Source organism: Gigantopelta aegis, chromosome 14 (assembly GCF_016097555.1).
Source record: "Gigantopelta aegis isolate Gae_Host chromosome 14, Gae_host_genome, whole genome shotgun sequence".
Classification (NCBI taxonomy): domain Eukaryota; kingdom Metazoa; phylum Mollusca; class Gastropoda; order Neomphalida; family Peltospiridae; genus Gigantopelta; species Gigantopelta aegis.
The window spans coordinates 47,389,678-47,416,436 of NC_054712.1; the positions used below are offsets into that span (position 1 = coordinate 47,389,678).

General features: G+C 36.9%; 2 protein-coding genes and 1 long non-coding RNA gene across 4 annotated transcripts; all 3 read left to right on the forward strand.

Moving 5' to 3' along the window:
• Positions 1-1,548: 1,548 nt before the first annotated feature.
• On the forward strand, positions 1,549-24,363 carry LOC121388850 (transmembrane protein 170A-like). Of its 2 annotated transcripts, none has more exons than XM_041520367.1 (4): positions 1,549-1,670; positions 18,075-18,256; positions 19,501-19,671; positions 20,834-24,363. In XM_041520367.1, exons 2-4 carry the CDS (start codon positions 18,166-18,168, stop codon positions 20,962-20,964), a joined length of 393 nt encoding a protein of 130 aa, XP_041376301.1. In that variant the 5' UTR covers positions 1,549-1,670; positions 18,075-18,165; the 3' UTR covers positions 20,965-24,363. The 2 variants fall into 2 exon arrangements, with proteins under 2 accessions (XP_041376301.1, XP_041376300.1); XM_041520366.1 differs by lacking the exon at positions 1,549-1,670 and adding an exon at positions 1,777-2,033.
• LOC121388849 (galactosylceramide sulfotransferase-like) lies at positions 11,905-14,454 on the forward strand. Its single transcript, XM_041520365.1, has one exon. It carries the CDS (start codon positions 12,944-12,946, stop codon positions 14,330-14,332), a length of 1,389 nt encoding a protein of 462 aa, XP_041376299.1. The 5' UTR covers positions 11,905-12,943; the 3' UTR covers positions 14,333-14,454.
• A 185-nt stretch (positions 24,364-24,548) lies between the features above and the next one.
• On the forward strand, positions 24,549-25,972 carry LOC121388438. The gene is made up of 2 exons (XR_005959975.1): positions 24,549-24,937; positions 25,121-25,972. It is a non-coding gene; the product is annotated as an uncharacterized LOC121388438 (long non-coding RNA).
• Positions 25,973-26,759: the final 787 nt, after the last annotated feature.

The following is a 26,759-nucleotide window of genomic DNA, read 5'->3' on the forward strand; positions in this document are numbered from 1 at the left end:
TCTCTTTTAATTTTTTGAGACGAACCCTACAATTTGAAATCGGCAAACGCACGTGTTAACTGAAACTGACAGCAGGCTGTCGTTTGTGCTTTGCCGAGCTATGGCGGCACAGGCGACGAATCAAGCGTATACTTTTGACGATATCCGTTCATAGCGAACACACACGACTTTTTTAAAAGTGCATTTGAGCTTGTATTTCACATTTGTACATGATGTTATAATATGGTAACCAGATAATGTAACTGTAACGACGCACTCAACACATTTTATTTTATGTACGGTTATATGGTGTCGGGCATATGGTTAAGAACCACACATATATTGAGAGAGGAAACCCGCTGTCACTACTTCATGGGCTACTCTTTTCGATTAGCAACAAGGGATCTTTTATACGCACCATTGCACAGACAGGATAGTACATACCACGGCCTTTGTTACACCAGTCATGGTGCACTGGCTGGAACGAGAAATAGCCCAAAGGGCCCACCGACGGGGATCGATCCTTGACCGACCGCGCGCTTTACCACTGGGCTACACACATTCACACACACACACCCGATTGAAATCTGATCTGACTGTGGACGCTCGTCAATTGTTAACAGTGTTACGAATCCAGATGACAACGAAATAACCGTCCAATAACTCGATTTGCGTGGTATGTGCTACCCTGTTGGAATGGTGCATATAAACGATTCCTTGCTACTAATGGGGAAACAAAATACCGGCCTCGGTGGCGTCGTGGTTAAGCCATTAGACATACAGCTGGTAGGTAAAGGGTTCGCAGCCCGGTACCGGATCCCACCCAGAGCTAGTTTTAACGACCCAATAGACCTGTAGGTGTAAGGCCACTATGATATGTATGTGCATGTGTGTGTCGAAAATAAAGGCTTTTAGAGAAAAAATAGCTCCGGTAATAAATAGAATAACAAACTCGGCACCAGTTATTATCAAATTTATGTCCCTCATGAAATAATTTTAATTTGTCACTCGCTAAAACTCGTGACAACTGAAAATTATTTCACTCGGGACATAAATTTGATAATAACTGGTGACTCGTTTATTATCCTCTATATAAGCACGAAAGTAAGTTGAAATGAATTAATAAATGGAAAAAATCATCCCCACTCCAGCTTGCAGTCGAAGATGGCCAGAACACCTGCCTTTGCTAAGAAGCTTGATGTCACCGCCAACATTGTTGACCCCCCCCCCCCCCCCCCCACACACACACACACACACACACACACACTCCGGAGGGCGATGATCCTGTTGTTTGGCGAGCTGGCGGAATTTAAAGTTTCGCACAACAATGTCGATGTCAGCGCTACGTTATCGTATCTAGTTAACCCTATGACCTGACCTGACCTCAATGGAAAAATGTGGCGGGTTTCCATGATCCATCTAAGACTATACTTGAAAATTATCAACTGTTTAACATCTATAAATAAATGATTAAATGTGCTCTAATGGTGTCCTTAAAGTTGAACAAAATAAACTTTAACTTTTGTATGTGTGTGTGTGTGTGTGTGTGTGTGTGAGAGTGTGTGTGTGTAGTACTGTTCCTCTTGCCGTTAAACTAAAGGAACTTTATTTTGTATGCGGACCTGTTATGTTTCAAAATGGCATCCAAGACGAAAAGTTTCCAAATCAGGCTACGTTTGTGTCATTGTTTTGTAAGTGGCTTTTAACTTTCTATTGCATCGTGTGTGACTACCCTTTGTTTACCTTAGAGATGGCAGCATCAGTAAGTAAGTGATTTTGGAAATGACAATTTTTTAAAAAGCTGATAATAGTGATATAGCGGGACACGGCTAAAACTGGAGTTGACCTGCTCGTGGTGAACTGGGGTCTCATGCATGAACCGAGACAACCGAAAGTCTCTAACAAATCATTGTCCCGGACTTAGACTATATACGTCAAGACTTTGGCCGTCGTCAGTTTTCTATGCATGGACCCGACGTGCGACTACGACAACGAAGTTCGAGACTTCAGCACGATTGTGACATTGTCACAGCGTTCGCTGTATAATTTATAAAGTAGGAAATCCCAAGAATTTTCTTGCACTGAAACACTCCAAATATATAAACTATAAACGTTTTTGACATCACACTGATTTTGTATTTATAATGGAACTATACTCTACAATATTTATTGTGGTAAACCGGCCTCGGTAGCGTCGTGGTAGGCCATCGGTCTACAGGCTGGTAGGTACTGGGTACTGGGTCATATATAAATATGAATATATAAACATAATTTAAATTGTTTGTAATCAACTCTGGTCTTATAAAATCAGTTTCTAATGATGTAACGTTATGAGCTACATTCTTGTGATCTGTCGGAGTAAAAAAATACAAAATAATAATAAATAAAAATATTTATATTCAAATCCATATTCTGCTTGAGGTTTTTCCCGTCACAACAAGTGCACCATAACTGGTATAGCAAAAGCCGTGGTATGTGCTGTCCTGTCTGGGGAAATGCATATAAACGATTCTTGCTGCTAATGGAAAAATATAGCGGGTTTCCTGTAAGACTACTAGAAAAACATTACGAAATGTTTGACATGCAATAACCGATGGTTAATAAACAAAAGTGCTCTAGTGGTGTCGTTAAATAAAACTTTTTTTTCTTCGTATTTTACGCGAATAAGATTTGTATGACTCACTGTGTAGGACCGACATCGGATATTGGTACTATCATAGCTATAATCTTGCTGCATATCTTGACATCACGATTCAACTATGGTAATAAAATGTTAAAATTTTAACATATAAATATAATTTAAGGTTATAACTGATAATAAAACAATTATATATGTATATATGAACCTGTATTAACTTGATTAATGATAAGTGACACCCAACAGTAAGTCATTAATAAAGATTTTTTTTTAGTAATTATTTCGACTACTTGTGCTAGCAAGATTTGTCGTTAAGACAGTAACAATATCCATTGTCGGTTCCACACATTGATTGTTATAATATACCAAATAAAACCTTTTTGTTCAAATTGAAAGGGCTCTGGGCACAGATGATCTTGACTGGAATGTTTTAAGACCACGATGTGTGCTGAATATCGCCCATCATGCTGCTAATTAGATAGGCCCGTAGTAACAATATGTGAAATGTAAGGCACACCCTATTATGTTGAGGTAGAGCAGGGGAGGCAAAAAAGTTGTTTGTTTCATTTATGTATTGTAGGACCAAAAAGTTAATAATTTTGGAGTTAAGAACAGTAGGGGGTGGGGTGGCGAGTCGGGTGGTAGACGGGTGTCACAGGCCCTCGGTTCCTATTGACATGTAGTTGATAAATGATATACCAGTACAATAGAAAATTATGATATATTTGATCGACATTATATACGTCCCACTCTTTGGGAGGTCGGATAATTTTTTTTCGACAAAACGAAATTGCCCTTTTTATAATTTTGTGAGGCCCCTCCCCCTTTTACAAAATGCTGGATCTGCCCCTGCATCCAAAATATGGGTATAAATTCAGTTAACCCTAATCGCAAGTCTATAAAACACATCAGTGCAATGTCAGCTATACTGAATGTAAGCGGTTGTTAGAAACTATTGTATTTACGCCTGGGTTGTAGCAGGTCCAAAATTCGAGCAATTACGTCCCTCCAATAGTCCCAGACTTTGGCTTGTCTTCATTCATGCATTCTGACTTTCACGTGAAAGTTTTGGCATTCGCAAATAGTCCGAGACAACGTCATTGTCTCGATTCATGCATTAGACCCCTGATGACCAGTCATAACGTCCCCGCGTCATAACGTCCCCGCATCATAACGTCCCTGCATACGAAGGACCGTAACGTCCCCGCGTCATAACGTCCCCGTGTCATAACATCCCTGCATACGAAGGACCGTAACGTCCCCACGTCATAACGTCCCCACGTCATAACGTCCCCGCGTCATAACGTCCCTGCATACGAAGGACCGTAACGTCCCCGCGTCATAACGTCCCACGTACCATGGGCATACATGGGGGGGGGGGGGGGGGGTCGATGTGTTCGACCGAACCCCCCCTGAAATCGCTTTTTTTATAATTTAATATATCTGACATTGATATCTGACATTATTATATTTACTCAACATAGAAATATATGCCCAATATCTCTGCAATCTATTTTGGAACCCCCCTTTTCAAAATCCTATGTACGCCCATGCGTACGAAGGACCATAACCTTTTAAATAATGCCCCAATGTGCTTTTTAAACTTGTTGTCTTATGTACGTATAGAAGTTAGAACAAATCTTATAATAAGCCTATTATAAGGGTACCATAATGAGTAGCTTAAGTCATTAAATAAAACCATATTATTATTTTATCAAATATATCAATCGACGGCTAGACGGCACAGCTAAGTTTACGAGATGCTAGGGCATTCCGCATTTTATATGCAACCATTTTCATTAGAAATGGCATAATGGCAAAAGAGTTGTCGGTGTTGGGCACGGGAAAAAAAAATGTTGGAAGAAAATATTGATGTATAGGCCTAATGGCATTCAGGGATTGAATAGGGTTGAAATGACATTGAATTTGATTCCACTTCTCTCAAATAATTATTGTGTATGCGTTGTGTAGTCGGTGTTAAGTGTGACCTAGCCCGAGTACTCTGACTGTAAGAGAGCTAGACGGACATTTGGACATAAATACGCTCTCATTACAGTCAGAGACCAAGCTATGTATTTTTTTGGCAATTCCCGACAACCAAAAAGTTGGCAAAGATTTCCGCTCTAATATCACAACAATCCTATGTTTGACGTTAAATACTTTTACATCGATAATTTTCAAGTTAATTGATTAAAAAAAAATCCACATATTAATCACTAATACACAGACTACAGAAAGAAACCAGACAGCACCCACATTCGGCAAACTTCGGACAGCAGAATTCTAAGTTCGCCCACCTATATTGTGACATTGTGTCACATGATCGCCCACTCAGCCATTCCGTCTACTAGGCGGAATCGCAAAATGGGTGATCTACGTCAAGAAATAGGTTACCGAGCTTTGTAATTCTTGCGACGGAGTGTCCCGAAGCGTAGCTGAATGTGGGTGCTGTTGGATTTCTTTCTGTACTATGTGTATTAGTGATTAATATGTGGATTTTTTTTTAATCAGTTAACTCGAAAATTATCGATGAGGGTCGTTTCACTCGATGGCAATGTTTTTAAAATATTGCTGTACAGGCCTGTATGCAGGGGGGGGGGGGGGGGTACGTATGCCCCCCCCCCCCCCCATAATCTGCCGAGGTCTGTCCGTGGATGTGTAAAAAAAAAAAAAAAAAAAAAAATGAGGCAAAGAAACATTTCAAATTTACTTTCCAGAATGCAGGAAAATGCATCTCCTGCATTCTAGATTAAAAATAAAATTGGGGGTGCATGCCCCCGGACCCCCCTAGCAACTCTGGCCCTTTGGGCTGTCGATTACACACACACACACACACCCCATATACATTTCTGCGTACGGGCCTGCTGTAGGCTACAAATTCTTAAGTTTGAGCGTCACTATTTCATGCCTGAAGATAAATATGTTGAACTGGGGGTTAGGTCGAATAATGGGGTTGTACAGTGTTCATAGTTAGAATCATAATACCATAATATAGATCAGTCCATTTTGAAAAATCTGTTTGGCTCTGAAGGCAAGTCAATATATTGGTGAAAACTAAAAAAAATTCCCCTTTAATATAATATTCAGTTCAAAGATCGATTCATATGTCACAGATGTTGGGGTGTTAACATTCTAAAATTGTCTGGTCTCAACATCCATTCCATTCTGGAGATACTTACAGTTTGAGTAGTAGTTCAGTGCTTCTTGTCACCATTTGACAGTGCTCTACAAAGCGAGTAAAATACCATGGCGACTAAAAACATTCTCTGGCGTCTAAAAAATAAAATCACATTCGCCAGTTGGCGACTGTCCAATAATTTTACTTTGATCTGTAAACAAAACTGGACATACGGAAAACACTGTGGATCAGTAGCAAGTAATTTGTTTCAAAAATAAAAGTTTGAGACATGTTAATTGGACTATGAATAACGATTTTCCAGTATTCAAGAGTACAGGGTTCGAACTTAACGGTCTCCCGATCGCCCCTGGCGACTGAAAACAACGACTGGTGACTGAAAACCCACAGTAAGGTTGCTCGCCTGGCGACCGATTTTTATTTTATTTTTTTAAATCAATAATTAATAAATAAATAAAAGTACAGCTATGTAGCCTACTTTGCACCGTGAAAAGGTGTAGGTCTGCTTTTACATATAAACATATGCCCAATATAAGAATAGGTGTAAGGTAAGTTAATTGGCATGTAAAATTGGGCACAAATTCATGTCGACAAGATTCAGCCCTGGTTATGTGTACACGTCATAGATCGTATCCACTGAACATTATATTTTAGGGTTTATTATTATTATTATTATTTCATTGAGATGGGGTGGGGGGAGGAAGGGGTTGTGTCAGTTATACCAGTGCTCAACGTTTGGTGAAAGCAAGCATCTTTGTTTGTTGGAAATACCACAAGTGTATTGACAGTGAAAGTGGGGAGTCACAGTGGCATGTCTGTTATTTATTTAAAGAGTGGGTTGGTTGAGTGCAGGACAATACTCAAAATAAATGTTTTCTCTTATAATCTGTTGCAATATTGTTTTTGTTTTTAGAAAATATTATTCGGGCAAGTGAAAATAGAACCGGGCAAATGAAAATAGAACCGGGCAAAGTGAAAATAGAACCGGGCAAATGAAAGTGCTGTCACCACTTGCCGGATAGCAACTCAAAAAAAAAGGTTAATGGTAAACACCTTGACGTTAAGTGGGAGGTAATACTTCGTTATGATGTTAACTTGAATATCAAGAGTTTAAAAATAATTCGGCCCCAGTTCAGTTTTGGACCAAGTCGGTTCTGTCCCATTTAGAGCCAGGTTTTATTTATGTATTAAAATGAGATTGTTGAGCCACTGTGTCTTTACTTGTTTGTTTGAAACTCAAACGTTAATTATTTTAAATATCAACTTATATATGTGTTATGCTGTGCTCCAGTTGTCTCGTGCTTATTGTGATAACCGGTCCCTCCACGATAATGACGTCTCCAATCGTGAATGTCGTTTTAATCACATCGGAAGTCATGTTCACCAGTGGAGGATGAAAACATGTTTCTATTTTCATGATTCGACTTTAAACGGCTTTAAAGACACAACTATTTACAAAACTTTAAGTAATTCGCTTAAATTTGTTTAATACAATTATTGGGTACGGAATTTGATAATGATAGTTAATAGTCATTCACTGTTTTAGTGGAACTGGATACAAACAGTAACTTGTAATTTCTATTTAACAACTAGGAATCACCTCTTCATGAGTTCATTCGAATGCAGTCCTAATAACAATTACGGCATTATAATGTGCCGTAAAATGGCAGATGAATCGATTTAATTACAAGTATATATTAGCTGGCTACTAAATATAAGTGGCTGGCGACTAAAATATTATACTTTACTGGCCAGGGACGAGTAAATTTGAACTTGATTTGTAGAGCACTGTTTGAAATGAATAAATTAGTGTATTGCTAAGCATTGTTGGCGGGATCTGGTCAACTCGCCCCAAAACCTACTCTCACCCTACCAACTTGACCCAGTGGTAGGTCAACTTGACCCAGTGGTAGGTCAACTCGACCCAGTGGTAGGTCAACTCGACCCACACTGCTTAGTCAACTCATCGCCAAACTTACCATGTCACCCCAGTGGTTGGACAACTCACCTCAATCCCACTTTATTGTGATGATATAATTGAAATAATATAATTGTTGTTGGTTGATATACAAGTTTACACAACATATGCATATTCTTTTTAAATTATATACATTTTGGATTCTAAAATATTGATGATTAATCGATGCTTTACTTATTACAGCAATGCATACGCTCGTGCAGTAGACTACGATGAGTATGTCATTAACCCACAGAGATGTAACAATACGGTTGGAGGGAGTGGGGGGTTCATGATACTTATCCTGATACGTATCTTTTCAAATCCTACAATAATTGAACTGTTTCTACCACTGATAAATTCTTTTGCAATTAATTTTATTATATATTTTGTTTTGCAGAGTAATGAATTTATGTTAATCAAACTGTGTAAAAGAATATGTTTTGTACCCAACATCAAAGCAGATCTGGGGCCTAATTCACAAAGCTCTCTTAATTAGGCTCTGCTAGACAACAAAGCATCCTCTTTGCAAGTCTTTTAGCATTGCACTGCGAGATCGCAAAGTTGCAAGAGTTTAGTGAATTAGGCCCCAGGTCTGTTGTAGCACACCCCTGTCATGGGCGCAGGTGTTGAGTTTTGCTGGCTCCTCCGTCTTGTATCTCAATATAATACTACATCCCTGTATTGTTACACCTATCGACCACCTCACTCCCATACACTTGTATGTGATGTTCCACCCATCCCATTCAGGACGTACATTTATAACATTAAAAGTTTACATTCATTCATGAGCATCTAGTCAGAAGCTGATTCAGAGATATATTCCTATCTTTGGATTGCTGCACCTCAAAGATGTCCTCCTGGCGAAGGTTCGTGTGTAGGTGACCTTCCTGCACCAGGTGTGTTTGGAATGGCAGCATGCAGGGCTTGCTCTGGGTGATCATAATATTTCGCCAGATTATCTCAAACTTACAAAACCTATAGCTAAATTGTAGCTATTTTCAAACAAAAAATCAGTTATTGCCAACTGTTCTTAAAATTCGCAGTTGGCGATTTAGTCGAGTGGCAGAGCTAGCCCTGAGCATGGAATGAATGAATATTTAACGACACCCCAGCACGGATAATACATAGGCTATTGGGTGTCAAACTATGGTAATGCAAACAAATACGGTGATGATCAACATCAATATAAAAATTCAAGATTTAAATAAAAACAGTAAAGAACTGCAAAAATACAAATATCACAGATAGATACTGACTTTTACTAAAAATTTCAGTTTGTGCTATAATTGGCCATTCTCAAAGAGAATGTTACACCCCTGCACCATGGTGCGGTTACAGCACGCGCAGGGGTACCCTGAGCATGGATGCCTCGATATCCAGTTCTGGGACCATGCAGTCTGTAAATAGTTGGACACCAAGTTTGGCAATCGATTCATCCATACCAAATTGCAATACTTTAAAAAAAAAGTTATTGTAAATCCAATTAATTTAGTTGCAATCAAGAAAAGAATTGTGCGATCCCCAAAAATGTACAACTTATAAATACAAGTACATAAGTTATACAATGTAGGTGCAGTGTTATAGCAGAGAATAAGAATAGAGGAATCCAGTGTAAAAGATTACATACACACGCAAATAACAGTTGGAAAGTATAGTTGCTTTCTGCATCTTTATTTGTAAAATGACTGAACTAAGTAAATTGAGTGAAGCAGTCACTTTGCAAACTGCCTGACTTATAAAATAGTTATATATGTCAGTCTGAAGTAAGACTGCAGCTTTGAAGATACAGAAAACTGACCTTAAACGTGGTTGTATGCTCTATCACATTGCATACAATGTACTTGATGAACAGTGTGGAATAAATACTGGATGTTCGAGCTACTGTCAGACAACATCACAAACTGCAGTAGTTATACAGCATGTGCACGTAAAACCCTATGACATGACATGACATCATTCCTAAAGCAACAAGGGATCTTTTATATGCACTTTTCCACAGACAAGAGAGCACATACCACAGCCTTTGACCAGTTGTGCTGCACTGTTTGGAATGAGACACTATACAAGACTACGGTATATGTAACACAGACATTAAGTACTCTAAATCCAGGCCTCTGAAAAGTAAGAGAACATTTTTATTATTTTTAGAAAGATTATGTTAGGAGAACTGCTGTTTAAAATTTACCAAAGTTCCTGAAGTGCTATGTTGAATTTCAAAAGATTTCACACCCATACCTACCTAGTACGATCTGGGTTTTTTTTTATTATGTACCCTCAAATTAGTTTCTGTCAAAAAGCCTGCATGGTTGCCCATGTGGAGATACAAGATAATTGATCTTTATTAGTGGGATTAACTGTTAATAACTAAGTAACGAGTTTAACCAATTTTAAGTGAAAAAAAAGGTCCTTTTTGCAAGCTAGATTAGGATCTGCCTTATAAACATAATACTAGTAATATATTCAGATGTAATACAATAACGATTAATTTGTCACATGCTAAATAATATTTGTTTTTTTAGATTAAAAAAGTTTGTTTTATTTAATGACGCCACTAGAGCACATTGATTTTTTATCTTATCATCGGCTATTGGACGTCAAACATATGGTCATTCTGACACTGTTTTTAGAGGAAACCCGCTGTCGACACATAGGCCACTCTTTTACAACAGGCAGCAAGGGATCTTTTATTTGCACTTCCCACAGGTAGGATAGCACAAACCATGGCCTTTGTTGAACCAGTTATGGATCACTGGTCGGTGCAAGTGGTTTATACCTCCCCATTGAGCACTCACTCAGGATTTGGAGTCAGTATCTGGATTAAAAATCCAATGCCACGACTGGGATCAGAACCCAAAAAGATTCTGTCAGTTTGGGTACTGACTTTTTTTAGTTTTATAACTTATACATGTACGCATAGTTATTGCCACTTTAACCCCTATTTTTCATTAAAAAACTTAAATTAAGCACTTAGTTAAAATTTTGATGGATAATGGATTAAGATGGAGAATGCACTCAAATATGTGGATTCATGAAAAAATAATTAGCTTGCCCCTTGGTTATTAATGATACAGATTATGTGTTGTTACATTGTAGTTATCTAAACATGTTACATTGTAGTTATCTAAACATGTTACATTGGAGTTACCTAAACATGTTGTTACATTGTAGTTGTCTAAACATGTTGTTACATTGGAGTTATCTAAATATGTTGTTACATTGTAGTTATCTAAACATGTTGTTACATTGTAGTTATCTAAACATGTTGTTACATTGGAGTTATCTAAACATGTTGTTACATTGTAGTTATCCATTTTATTATCATGGTTTCTATGGGTACTTTACAGGAGATCTTTGTTTGACAGTGCAGTCGACCATGTCTGTGTTACATATACCATAGTCTTGCTATAGTGTCTCGTTCCAACCAGTGCACCACAACTGGTCAAAGGCCATGGTATGTGCTCTCCTGTCAGTAGAAAAGTGCATATGAAAGATCCTTTACTGCTTTAGGAAAAATATAGCAGGTTTCCTCATATGACTATGAGTCAGAATTACAAATGTTTCACATCCAATAGCCGATGATTAATTAATCAATGTGCTTTAGTGATGTCATCAAACAAAACAAACTTTAACTTTTTTTTTTTTTGCTGTAGTATGTTTCTCATTATTCTTCACCACAAACTCAAGCATGGTTACTGTGTTCACTCTGCTAACACAAAATACATGTACGGATCGATCTGATAACAATAGAACAAGGTTGTGTTTCTCATAATTCTGTACATGCAGGTACATGCATGTCATTTGATATTTAGTCCATTCATTCACTGTAGTATTTTGCTGCCAAGTTACAGGTATCTCAGTGTGTAGCCTATATCATTAATATATTATCGGCAAACTACAGAATGTTCAATCTTTATATTCTACTTGTACGTTATTTATAATACAAAGTGAAAGTCATATCTGGGTTTTGTTTTCTGTTTTAAGATTGTTGGACAATAGGAATTACCTGAGTTTATATCATTCTGTTTCATAAATCTCTAACTGTATATACATATATATTATATATATATATATATATATATATATATATATATATATATATATATATATATATATATATATATATATATATATATATATGCATGTGTTAATGTAAGATGTGGCAACTTTCCTAGATATGAAAAGTTGGACTATAATCATCGGTATAAGAACAAGCTTCCAAAAGGTTGAGACCGGCTAAGACACTCTACGGTTAAGACAGATTTGGAATGGGTTCGTTACAATTGTGAGTGATGTCTTATTCAAAGATACAAATATAAACTGACTACAGAACTGTTCACGAGTGACCATGTTAAACATTTGACAGTAGCTTTCAAATCGTTTTTGTCTGAAAGTATTGGAGAGTATGATTACATATACATGCAGACGTCGGCCAATCCGTGACTTGGAAAGTGATGTTTATTTATAACAACACTTCCAGAAGAAGGAAAGGGAAATGTTTTTGCGTGTATTTACCCTGACACATTGTTTATTCACTGGACTCCAAACAAAACTAAACAAAACGGCAAAGGAATATTTAATAACACCCCAGTTCTGATTCGGTGTAAATTAAGATACATTCTTGAAGAAAGGAAATCTTTTTAACATCCACTCTCCATCACATTGTTTTATTCTGTGGCAATTAAGAAATGAAGGAATGTGTGTTGTGTGACAACCCAGCACAGTAGTGGAATAGTGAAAATTGGGACAGAAACAATCAATATTTCTTTAAACATACTGTAGCACATTGTCTAGTTAATGGAAATTAAGGAAATAACTGAATATGCGTTGACATTATAATAAACTATATGTGTTGTGTTTGTAAATTTATTGGGCAGTTTGTGTAATACACTTAAATTTTGCCATTCCATCACATATTATAATACTTTTTAGTAAATCTGATGTCGCTTGTTTTTGAGGTACTGGCATGTTTTTGTTGTTTTTTTCACATAAAATTAATTTTGTATAAACACCACAATAACAAAAAACAGTATTTGCCAAAGTTGATAAGTTAAATAGTTATTTGTAAGTAATATGTAAAATAATGGCACAAAGTTGTAATAGCCAAAAATATTTTCTGTTGCCTGGTAACTAGTGTCTATGGCTGTAAATAAATACTCAATCATGTTATTGTTTAATTAATATTTGATGGTATTTAAATGTTAATGCAGGTACAGGGAATTCTTTGTTGAAGATGTTGAAAATGTTATTACTTAGAAGAAAATATTTACGTAGGTTTGCAGCAATGTCAATTATTTGTATTATGTATTTGTTAGTTTTCCATTGGTTGATACAAAAGACAAGAAATTCCACTGGGCTAAATGAAAAAGACACAGATGTATTTTATCCTACAGTTATAGATTTAAAACATGATACTGTTAGATTTCAATCCCTGGTCTCATCTATAAAACACCATAATTCTGTTCAATCTAACTCTGTGGTTTCATCTTTGGAAAATTATTATTTTGTTAAATTTAATTCTGTGATTTCCTCATCAAGAGACCACAGTTTGGTGAGGGGCTGTAGAGAGCAGACTAATTTTGTTTTTATTAAATGTATGAAATGTGCTACAGAGACTCTCGGAACAGTGCTTCGTCGGTTTGGATACATACGCAAATTGTCATTTGTCACTCCCGTTGGTCGCAACTTTTATCTGGGTTGGCCGTATCAAATGACGAAATATGATTACCAACCGTCAGAAAGACCTTTCAACATTATCATGGAACATTCCATTTATAACAAGACCACGATGGAAGCATTGATGCCAGCCAATACGTTTTACATCACCATTATCCGAGAACCATACAGTCATTTCAAGTCGGTGTTTAACTATTTCAGCCTGAAAAAAATTGCCAATGTAAGCAGCGAAGATCCAGTTACAGAATATTTGCATAATCTGGACAAATATGAACGTGTGTATAAAAGTCACGCTGTTTCTCGTATAAGACCCTGCATTCCTGACAATTTCTCCATCACTAAAAACCTTTTGTCTCACTGCTTAGGAATGCCGTTAGGTTTTCCCCCGGGCTCCAAGAACATTACAACTGACACTGATGCTGTGGATAGATACATTCAGCAAATTGACAATGATTTCTCCCTCGTCATGATCATGGAATACTTCCACGAATCTCTTGTTCTCCTCAAACGGATTATGTGCTGGTCGTTTAAAGACATCGTTTACTGGAAAGTCAACGTTGCAAATTATTTCAGGAAGCTGGACCCGCCCACGGAGGATAATGTTAACATTTATCGGAAATGGAGTGTATTAGATTACAAGCTGTATGATCATTTTAACAAAACGTTCTGGCGGAAGGTTCAGCAGCAGGGTTCTGATTTTTTCCGGGAAGTTAAGTACTTCTCGGTGATTCAGCAGAAAGTACGGAACTTCTGTAGAACTCGCATCTCGAAGAACGTTACGTTCAGTAAAACTCTGTGGAATGAGCAGCTTGAATTCACATCCGATGACTGCAAGCCATTGAGACAGATGCTGATGTTCGCTATTAAAAGACAACGTCAGAAAGATGAAAATAATCCCCAACCTCCCACCAGGACACCAGGCGATCCAAACACTCCTTTGTGTTAATAGAAAATGTGTAACAAAGTCTTTGTGTTGATAATTATAAGATATTAAACAAGCTTCCATTTCGTATCATGTTTATGTCCCGAGTGAAATAATTTTCAGTTGTCATGAGCTTTAGCGAGTGACAATGAAAATTATTTCACGAGGGACATACACATGATATGAAATGGTAGTGAGTTTAATATCCTATTTATTACCCTTAATCGATCTTAATTTATATCACTCATCTCGTTTCGTTGACGTTACTGTAATGACGTCATCGTGTGATGTCAAAAGCGTTACGTCCCACTTGGCATTCTAGTGGGATGTATCACTTTGATATGTACCAAGATATTTGTAACCATATGGGTAATAAAAGTCTGTAAGTTTAAAAACGTGTAATTAATACTATATCTAAATAGTAAATACATGTGGGTAGTTAAAAATAAACAAGTTAAATCTGTGTTGCATCTACATAAAAATACAGGTTAGTGACGGACTTTGACATTGATAAAAATGTGTATTAGGTCTCTTTGTTCATAAAAAATTGTTTTAAAAATCTTGTTTTGATTTTAAAAAATAAAAAAAAGCAATAAAATCTCTGTTGATAGAAATGTGTAATAAAGTTGTGTTGATAGAATCAAAGATATGTCCTATTTTTACTACAAATTGGAAATTCATATCAGCTCTTCACAGGAATAATGCTTGTAACTAGTTAAATGTTTAACTTTTTTTTATTTAACATTGCATTCAACCATGTTACATGTTGAAAGTTTGTTTTGTTTAATGACACCACTAGAGCACATTGATTTATTAGTAATCAGCTATTAGATGTCAAACATTTAGTAATTCTGACATGTAGTTTTAGAGAGGAAACTTACATTTTTTCATTAGGTGCAAGGGATCTTTTATATGTACTTTTCCCACCCACAGACAGGATAGCACGTACCATGGCTTTTGATATACCAGTCGTGGTGGTGGTTGGGGGACGAGAAAAGCAATCAGATGTTGGGTCCATTGAGGTGATCCGATCCTATGCCGCAAACCCTCTACTGATAGACCTCTATTCCTGTCAAGTCTTCTAAATGTAAATGTACGTCTGTATAGCAGTCGTACTAAGGCCAAAAAAAAAAGAGTTGGTCTCTGGTCAGACCAAAGTTCCAGAATTGATGCAGCTGTTTTTTGTGTGTTTTTTTAAATCTTGGATTGCACAGAAAATGAGGATATATTTAGGTTTTTTTTTACGTTTTCTCATCTGCCTTGGTACATCCTCAGTGGCCATGGTGCCCCCTCCTTTGCCGTAGTACCCTAAATAGTTTTCCCAAACACTAGCATGGGGGGTTCTGTACAACTCACAGGTTACTCCTAAAAAAATCGACATTATATATCACAGGAAATAATAATTTAAAAAACCCATGTTGATGCACGAGGTCAAAATCGATGCACGTGCTGACCAGAGACCAGAAATTTATTTGGTTTGGCCTAACATACCATACATCACAATCAGAATTTGATCCATAATTACATGTACCTGACTATTATAATAAAAACATCTCTTTTTTTTTATTCCTTTTTTTTTTTTAAGATTAAAGAAAATGTTTTTATCTTGTCCGTACGTGTCATGTAATGTAAGTCTTTAAACCTATACACTGGTGGCACCTAAGTCTGCGCACCTAAGCATTTGTGTTATATTTTAAAGTTAAAATATTTCTTTAAAAATATTTATTTCACTGCCACAGTACAATGGAACAATAAATGTGTTACAACTAAAGTTATTTTAATTCTAATGTTTTTAAACTCAAGTAATGAGCGCATTTTTAGTGGGATCCCCCTGCATTTACTGGCCTGCATGACGGCACATAAGTCTGCGCAGCAAACATCAAAACAACCACTTCTGTCGCTAATGTTTACATAAAACAACAACAAACAATGGATCCGACTTTTTATAAGTTCTAAATAACAAACACTTCCTGTTATAGTCTGTTTCAGAAACATTTAGATTGTGCAAATGAGATAAATATAAATGGTGTTCCATGCTCCTTAGTTTGGACAACACAAAATGACAATATTAAAAAAAGCCAATGTAAAAATAATGTACCCAGGACAAGGCAGATCTGGGGCAGTGCAGACGGTACAGCCATGGGCTGTACCACTTTTCATAGAGGTATGGCATGGCCATACCACTTTTTTTTGTGCCTTATATTTGTTGTATCTGTCAAAATGTCCATCACAGGTGAATTTGAAACTTCGAGCCGTACCACTATTTTTTACACTGCAGATGTTCTAGGTGTGATAAGATGTGCTTAATACAAGACATGTGACACAGTTAAGACAGCAAGGAATGGGTTGATTACAATTGAGATAAACATTTTGTGTTCATATTCAATGACAAACAAACATAAATCATACTGACAACTGAACTCCTCGACTGCTATCTGAAAACATTAGAGAATAAGACTACAGTTCTACCTGAAACAAACAATGAGCCCAGTGTGCACATTGTTTTGTTTCAGTTAAGAATTGGTAAAGAAAGGACTGTCTGTTTAATGATGCATCGACATGTTGTTGTTGTTTTTTGTTTTTTTTTCAGTGGACATTAAGAAACAAAGGAATGGTTATTTAATGACGTTTCAGCACATACATGTAGTTTATGCAATGGAAATTAAGATCAATATTAATAGAACACCCTGGAAGTTTTTTCTTTTTTATTGGATTCAGTCTAAAGTTCTGAAAAATTACCTTTATTATATTTGAGTATGGTAAAGAGTTCTAAGCCTTTAAATGTTAGGTACCCAGTAATCTTTTATTTGTTAAATAGGTGTAACATGCCTGAATTATATATACCGGTATTAATTTTTGCATTGTACCTATAATTTTGTATTCTTTAGTTTAAATATCATTGTGTATTGTTATAGTACTTACAATATTTATTTGGTATTTAATATTTTGCAACTTACCAGTAGGTGTATTTTTCATATTCCCCATAGGCCGTTAAAAAAGGTCCAAGTGTAAGCATGTTATGTTTTGGATAATTAGTCACTGGCTGGAGACATATATTTGATGTCAGACATTTGGTAATTCTGACATCCATTCTTCACAGACCGAGAGGAAACCAGTGCTACATTTTTCCATTAGTGCCAAGGGATCTTTTTATATTACACTCTTTCCCACAGGCAGGACAGTACATACCATTTCCTTTGATATACCAGTCATGTGGCACTGGTTGAGATGGGGGAAAACCCCAAAGGATTCTCTGACCATGCACCTCAGTGGAGCACTCTACCAACATTCATGTCATACAGGGCATAATATTTCACGAGAACCGTTCTTTTGTTCGCAGGTCGGTTACGCAACTTTAAGATCACAAGAATCGCCAATCGGTTACGTGGTGAACAATTACATTCTAACATTAAAAGTACCATATATCAGTAATAAAAGTGTAAATCAGTTTATATTTTTGAACCACCAATGTAGCACAGAACCACCAATGTAGCACAGAACCACCAATGTAGCACAGAACCACCAATGTAGCATAGAACCATAGTTAAAGTGTTTTAGGACTAGGTAGGCCTAACTCATCTGTTACGAGAACTATATTCACATAACCGAACAATCGTTTACCAAAGTAAAACTCACATGAACTGACTTCCAGTTACTTAAGATTTTGAAATATTGTCCCCTGTCCATACTTCCTATTCAAAACAGATATTAAGTGAGATTTTTCTGTTAGTTTAATTTAATATTTGATTTTTTCATTTTATTTCAGACTGAAACAGTTTCTAACTACGTGTAAAGAGTACTGATTTTTTGGTTTTCTGCAAAGATCCCTGCTGTACATGTAGGCAACAGCCAGTAAGATGACGAGAGGGGAGTTCACTCCGTCGGACCTGGATTCAGTTTTGAATGTGATCGGCTTGTCGCCACCAGATCCACTCGATACATTTGGAGGTGATTACTGTACTTCACGATGAATGAATGGAAGAATTGATTTCATTGATTCTCATTTTATCACAGTGGTTAGGTCAGGTCAGGTCATAGGGCTTTATAACGTTTTATGTGCACATTCAGAGCAAGCTGTTGTAACGCACGCCTGTCCTGGGCACAGTGGTTACATTTTCATCCCTTTAAATCAACACAGTATGGTTAGAGTCCCGCAGCAGAGATACATTGTGTACTGGCCATGTGTACAGGGTTTCCTTTTCAGGGTGCATACCACCAAATCATATCCCATAAACGTGCTTAGTAACATATGTGGCTACAACTTCTACATGCAGCATATCAATTGACATATACATCATCATGGCATGGATATAAATACTACCACCCCTCACCCTTAAAGTAAATTAGAAAAAATAGGTTCAAACATATTCCTGACTACCCGAGTTACGGACAAAAATTGTCATGCTGTGTTTAGTAGGACCTTGCACATGTTTCAAGTACAATGGTAGATCGTACATTGGCACTGGTTCAACTTAAATTACAGGAATTCACTAGTTCAACTTAAATTACAGGAATTCACTAGTTCAACTTAAATTACAGGAATTCACTAGTTCAACTTAAATTACAGGAATTCACTAGTTCAACTTAAATTACAGGAATTCACTAGTTCAACTTAAATTACAGGAATTCACTAGTTCAACTTAAATTACAGGAATTCACTAGTTCAACTTAAATTACAGGAATTCACTAGTTCAACTTAAATTACAGGAATTCACTAGCCAGATGAACCAACAAACACTCTTAACATTTCCCACCAGTGGCAGGAGACTGGTTGCCTCAACTGTGATATGAAAAGTTGGGTGCATCTCAACCTTTGACCCACTCGGATATTTGGTGTATGGCTACCTTCAGGGTTATGGTTAGGGTTTAGGTTAATAACTCTAGCCTGGCTGAGTTGATTTACAACACAGTGAGGTAATCACCAAATTGAATTAAAAATGGTACGTGAATCAATGTATACCAAGCCGTCAGGGTGGATGTAGACAGTGCCTTAATTTATTTATTTATTTATTTTGTTGAATAATATATTTATGTTCTATTTTAAATGTATACATGCAAAATATTTTTTATTTGCCACTTTATACATATACATGTCAGTCAGTTGTCCGTTGTATGTTAAACAGCTAATAACCACTGATTTACCAGTGTGTTGAGGTATTAACCTTCCTTTCTTTTGTTCTTTGTTTGCCTAGAGATGTGGTACCAGGTGTTTCTGTGGGCGTTGTTCTCGTCCATGCTGTTCCATATCATCGCAGCACTCATCGCCTTCTGTCGACTCCGCAAACACACCATCGGACGCTGGATGCCCGTCGCTATATTGGTCATGGGTGTGTTGTCTCCCTTGACAGGGGGAGTGGTCACAAGTAAGTAGAACTGTGTTAGCGAAGTTCAGGCCTCCAGATTTCACAGAAACTATCATTTCTGGAAGTGCGTTTACAAAATCATGTAACCAAAAATCTGTTACCCATTATCATATAACATGGATCATTACCATGGTTACATAATAATAGTTCCTGATTATGGCTTCCCATGATCATAGGGCACGCAATCAAAAAACTGTTTTCCATAAAATTTAAAATCCTGAGGTTGTAAAGATTGCTTTGTAGAAACTAGAATGTGTTTTACATCATAATTTTCTACACTCACTGCTCTAGTGGTGTCATTAAAGAAAACAAACTTTTTTTTTCTTCACTCACTGTATGTCACAAGTTTCTCCATTTTCAGGGTGTATACTACCAAATCAAATCCCATAGATGACAATAGTAACATATTTGGCTAAAACTCCTACCTGCAGCATATCAGTCGACATAAACACCACAGATATAAATACTACCAGAGGGCACGAAGGGTAAAATTATGTACCCTAAAATATTGGAAAATAATTAATACATTTTTATATTTTTTAGAAAGATTATAGTAAGAGAACTGATTTTTAAAATGTGTAAAGGCACATAAAATACAATAAAGTACTTATGATGTTTTGTTTTTATTACATACCGTCAAATTATTTTCTGACAGAAATCCTGATAGAGGGTCTTCTCCATGCAGACAAAAAAAGTACTTCATTTGTATTTTACATACATGTAAGAATAGAACAAGTGTATATTAAGTTTGTAGTTTTTGTACTACTAAAAAGCAGAAATGGATATTTTATATACACTGTCCCTTAGAGTCAAGACAGAGTCAAAAAATCCCTGAGTCCCTCAAGGGTGATTAATACTTGGGTACATCCTTCTACATTCTTCCCCGAATATACTGAAGTAGCTGGGTTAAGGATTTTAATAGAATGTTATGCTTAGCTACTACAATGAAACCCTTCAAACACAGACCCTCTATAAACTGGATTTCCCCCAAAACCAGATGTTTTTCTTGGTCCCTTTTTAAATATTGGGACAGAACAGAACCCCTCTGAACCAGATACCCCTTAAGACATTACTTTTTACTTGATTCTATGGGTGTCCAGTTTAAATGGTTTTACTGTATTAATATTATAGTACAGTCACTCAAGTTTATTTTGTTTTACAGGTGCAGTTATTGCGGGTGTGTTCCGAGCATCAGATTTCGTCATGATGCCGTTTTACGCTCTGGTGTGGGGACTGGGACAAACCATTGTCGTAATGTTTATCTCATTTACAAGAATACTGGCCACCTTGTGACACAACAGTTCCTGTAATGCACTCGAGTGGGGGCAAACCATCGTCGTCACGTTTTTTCTCACTTGTAATAAGAATATTGGCCACCTTATGACACAACAGTCCAAGAAGACAGAGATTGTGTCCATTGAAGTTTCTTTAATGACACCGCCAGCTCATTGTTTACTCAGTGGCTGTTGGATGTTGGACACACGGTCATTGTGACACTTATTCTAAATTTTAAAAAATGTCCGACACCCCAGCACATTGAATAATCAACAGTTATTGGATGCTAGACACAAGGCCATTGTGACACTTGTTCTAAATAAAAAAGAATGTACGACACCCCAGCACATTGAATAATCAACCGTTATTTGACATCCCAGCACATTGGTCTGCAAATGGGTCCACAATGGGAAACACTGAATACATGTCCTGTTACATCTCAGATGGACTCTCGGATTGTATGTGAATGACACTGTGTGACATTGTGTCATTTACAATAGGATAGTGGTGCCATTGTCATTGTGTGCAGTTCGACAAAAGCAGAACATGTACACAGTCTCACAATACCATTGCTAACTGTGTACCTGCTATTCTCCAGTCTTGGAGAGAAAAAAAAGGAATGTCTGACAACACCCCAGCACATTGTTACATCAGTAGCTATTAGACAAAATTATGACACGATCTGGAGAATTAGCCTGTTTGCTGCTGCCACACCCAAGACTGCACTATTCAACGCTTCTCACCTGGACGCAAGATTACTTACGTGCAGGCAGGGCAGTACACATCTGTATCATGATCTGATACACTAGTACTAAGCGTGACTTGTTGTCATTTACCAGCACAGTACATAATTATGTCCTGATACACTAGAACTGAGCATGACTTGTTGTCATTTACCAGCACAGTACATAATTATGTTCTGATACACTAGTACTCAGCATGACTTGTTGTCATTTACCAGCACAGTACATAATTATGTTCTGATACACTAGAACTGAGCATGACTTGTTGTCATTTACCAGCACAGTACATAATTATGTTCTGATACACTAGAACTGAGCATGACTTGTCATTTACCAGCACAGTACATAATTATGTTCTGATACACTAGTACTGAGCATGACTTGTTGTCATTTACCAGCACAGTACATAATTATGTTCTGATACACTAGTACTGAGCATGACTTGTTGTCATTTACCAGCACAGTACATAATTATGTTCTGATACACTAGTACTCAGCATGACTTGTTGTCATTTACCAGCACAGTACATAATTATGTTCTGATACACTAGAACTGAGCATGACTTGTCATTTACCAGCACAGTACATAATTATGTTCTGATACACTAGAACTGAGCATGACTTGTTGTCATTTACCAGCACAGTACATAATTATGTTCTGATACACTAGTACTCAGCATGACTTGTTGTCATTTACCAGCACAGTACATAATTATGTTCTGATACACTAGAACTGAGCATGACTTGTCATTTACCAGCACAGTACATAATTATGTTCTGATACACTAGAACTGAGCATGACTTGTCATTTACCAGCACAGTACATAATTATGTTCTGATACACTAGTACTGAGCATGACTTGTTGTCATTTACCAGCACAGTACATAATTATGTTCTGATACACTAGTACTGAGCATGACTTGTTGTCATTTACCAGCACAGTACATAATTATGTTCTGATACACTAGTACTCAGCATGACTTGTTGTCATTTACCAGCACAGTACATAATTATGTTCTGATACACTAGAACTGAGCATGACTTGTCATTTACCAGCACAGTACATAATTATGTTCTGATACACTAGAACTGAGCATGACTTGTTGTCATTTACCAGCACAGTACATAATTATGTTCTGATACACTAGTACTCAGCATGACTTGTTGTCATTTACCAGCACAGTACATAATTATGTTCTGATACACTAGAACTGAGCATGACTTGTCATTTACCAGCACAGTACATAATTATGTTCTGATACACTAGAACTGAGCATGACTTGTCATTTACCAGCACAGTACATAATTATGTTCTGATACACTAGAACTGAGCATGACTTGTCATTTACCAGCACAGTACATAATTATGTTCTGATACACTAGAACTGAGCATGACTTGTCATTTACCAGCACAGTACATAATTATGTTCTGATACACTAGAACTGAGCATGACTTGTCATTTACCAGCACAGTACATACTTATGTTCTGATACACTAGTACTCAGCATGACTTGTTGTCATTTACCAGCACAGTACATAATTATGTTCTGATACACTAGTACTCAGCATGACTTGTTGTCATTTACCAGCACAGTACATAATTATGTTCTGATACACTAGAACTGAGCATGACTTGTCATTTACCAGCACAGTACATAATTATGTTCTGATACACTAGTACTCAGCATGACTTGTTGTCATTTACCAGCACAGTACATAATTATGTTCTGATACACTAGTACTCAGCATGACTTGTCATTTACCAGCACAGTACATAATTATGTTCTGATACACTAGTACTATGTAGGATCCAGGGCTAGCTCTGCCACTCGCCAAATTTGCCAATTTAAGCTTTTTTTGGCATATAATAATTTTCACAAAATAGACTGGATTTGATCGGAAATGCCATTGTATAAATATTTTAAGTTTTAAAAGATATTTTCAGCTTTTATTTTGAAATAGGTATCAGTTCACTGATTTTAGGAATAATTGGCGAATTTTATTTTAATTTGGCAAAAACATTTAAACTAATAATTGATGTTTGGTTGGAAAATAACTGGGTTTTGCATTTTTTTTTTTTTTAGATAATTTGGTAAAATGTTTTGCTCACCCAGAGCTAGCCGTGGGATCTGTTGTCACATTAGCATGAAAGTGTACACGACAACATTAGGTAAACAAGTACCACCTTTGACGTGTTGTTCTGCATGAAAGTGTACACGACAACATTAGGTAAACAAGTACCACGTTTGACGTGTTGTCACATTAGCATGAAAGTGTACATGACAACATTAGGTAAACAAGTACCACCTTTGACGTGTTGTCACATTAGCATGAAAGTGTACATAACAACATTAGGTAAACAAGTATCACCTTTGACGTGTTGTTCTGTATGAAAGTGTACACGACAACATTAGGTGGTAAACAAGTACCACCTTTGACGTGTTGTTCTGCATGAAAGTGTACACGACAACATTAGGTAAACAAGTACCACCTTTGACGTGTTGTTCTGCATGAAAGTGTACACGACAACATTAGGTAAACAAGTACCACCTTTGACGTGTTGTTCTGCATGAAAGTGTACACGACAACATTAGGTAAACAAGTACCACCTTTGACGTGTTGTTCTGCATGAACGTGTACACGACAACATTAGGTAAACAAGTACCACCTTTGACGTGACGTGTTGTTCTGCATGAACGTGTACACGACAACATTAGGTAAACAAGTACCACCTTTGACGTGTTGTTCTGCATGAACGTGTACACGACAACATTAGGTAAACAAGTACCACCTTTGACGTGTGTTCTGCATGAAAGTGTACACGACAACATTAGGTAAACAAGTACCACCTTTGACGTGTTGTTCTGCATGAAGTGTACACGACAACATTAGGTAAACAAGTACCACCTTTGACGTGTTGTTCTGCATGAACGTGTACACGACAACATTAGGTAAACAAGTACCACCTTTGACGTGTTGTTCTGCATGAACGTGTACACGACAACATTAGGTAAACAAGTACCACCTTTGACGTGTTGTTCTGCATGAAAGTGTACACGACAACATTAGGTAAACAAGTACCACCTTTGACGTGTTGTTCTGCATGAAGGTGTACACGACAACATTAGGTAAACAAGTACCACCTTTGACGTGTTGTTCTGCATGAAGGTGTACACGACAACATTAGGTAAACAAGTACCACCTTTGACGTGTTGTTCTGCATGAACGTGTACACGACAACATTAGGTGGTAAACAAGTACCACCTTTGACGTGTTGTTCTGCATGAAAGTGTACACGACAACATTAGGTGGTAAACAAGTACCACCTTTGACGTGTTGTTCTGCATGAAAGTGTACACGACAACATTAGGTAAACAAGTACCACCTTTGACGTGTTGTTCTGCATGAACGTGTACACGACAACATTAGGTAAACAAGTACCACCTTTGACGTGTTGTTCTGCATGCAGATGGTCTCCGAATAGTCTAAAACCTTCCCCTGTTTGGACATTCATTGAGCTAACCTGGAGTCCATGAGGCAGTAGGCTGAGATTGTGCTTCATGTGTCTGTGATGTAGATTTATATGATTGCTCAAAATGAAACTGCATTGAAATTTTTTACTTGTTCACTGGACAACCACAGAGGTAAATTTTGTTTGTCGGAGCTGATTTTTACTTGTGAGGACAAACGGACAAGTGCTTATTTCGAACGCTGGCCCCACCATCAACACCACCAATATTTCCAACCATGGAAATCAGTCTCGGACCGGAGGTAAAAAAGGGCTTTTCACCACCCCTGCTTCTAATACATGTGTGTTACTTGGCTGATATCAATCTATGAAGCATTGGTTTGCCAGTATGCTCCATATACATGATGTACCAGTATACAGAATGATAAAACTGAATAATTTCATATAGGATAGAAGCGGATTTCATGACTGAATATTGTAATACATAGTGCCCTGCAAAAACATTCCGTGTTGTACAAACATGATTATTTGTACTGTTTTATCAACTTATAGTTTCGGAGAAAGTGATGATGTTGAACAGTTAATTTTGATCAAAGTGCTGTGACATAAAGTGCAATAATATTATTTTAAAAATGCTTTTGTGGAAAGTTGATTGGTAAATGCAGCATTGTATATAGTCTTCTTAAAGTTTTTATTTAACTGTACAGAAATGTCATTTGCCTGTATAATACAAATATCAATGATAATGGCCATTGGACAATTTACAAATCATCTGCACAATGCAGCTGCAATAAATAAATTAAAAATAAAAACATAGATTTTTTATTTTGGGGTACTATAATCAAATTCAAATTCGAAAGTTTGACACCTGGAAAAATCCAATATTTAAACAAAAAGGGAAGTGCAAAAGTGTTCCAACTATCCCTTTGTGTCGGTGTTGATGTTTAAAACATTTCTTTAATAGTTGCACACATTGGCACCAGTTCCTCACAGCATCTCTCATGGTGGATTTGACATGAAATTAAAAAAAACCCGAAAATATTTGAAGAGTTTCTTCGCAAAACGCCATATTAAAAAACATTGTGTGAACACCACTCAGACACTGTTCATACGTAGACCAACACAAGTTCAAATTCAGTTTTTAGCAAAACATGATACATCGCAGATTGTAGAGAAACTGGTGTAGTGTTTATGGTGGTTTGGAATAAATGTTTTTAGGATTGGGTGTTTATCCTGTTTTGCGATGAAACTCTTCATTTCTTTTGACAGTTAATCATAATGGTTTCTGTTGATTAAAGAAAAAGAAAGGAAAGTAATGTTTAACAACACCTCGACACATTTTAAGCTACAGCTATTTTGTGTCCTACATATGGTTATTGTCACATTTGGTTGATAGAAAGAAGAAACCCACTGCCAACACACGGGCTACTCCTAATGTTTTTTTTTTGTTCAACGACACCACTGGAGCACATTGATTGGCTTTTGGATGTCAAATATTTGGTGATTCTGGCACGTAGTCATTAGAGAAAATTCGCTAGTTTTCCTAATGCAGCAAGGGATCTTTTACATGCACCATCCCACAGACAGGATAGCACATAC

Excerpts from the sequence above, each read along its gene's own strand:
- LOC121388849 (XM_041520365.1), top strand. The coding sequence starts at position 12,944 with ATGTTGAAAATGTTATTACTTAGAAGAAAATATTTACGTAGGTTTGCA.
- LOC121388850 (XM_041520367.1), top strand. The coding sequence starts at position 18,166 with ATGACGAGAGGGGAGTTCACTCCGTCGGACCTGGATTCAGTTTTGAAT. Across the intron at positions 18,257-19,500 it reads TCCACTCGATACATTTGGAG|AGATGTGGTACCAGGTGTTT; the intron begins GTGATTACTGTA and ends TTGTTTGCCTAG. Across the intron at positions 19,672-20,833 it reads GACAGGGGGAGTGGTCACAA|GTGCAGTTATTGCGGGTGTG; the intron begins GTAAGTAGAACT and ends TTTGTTTTACAG.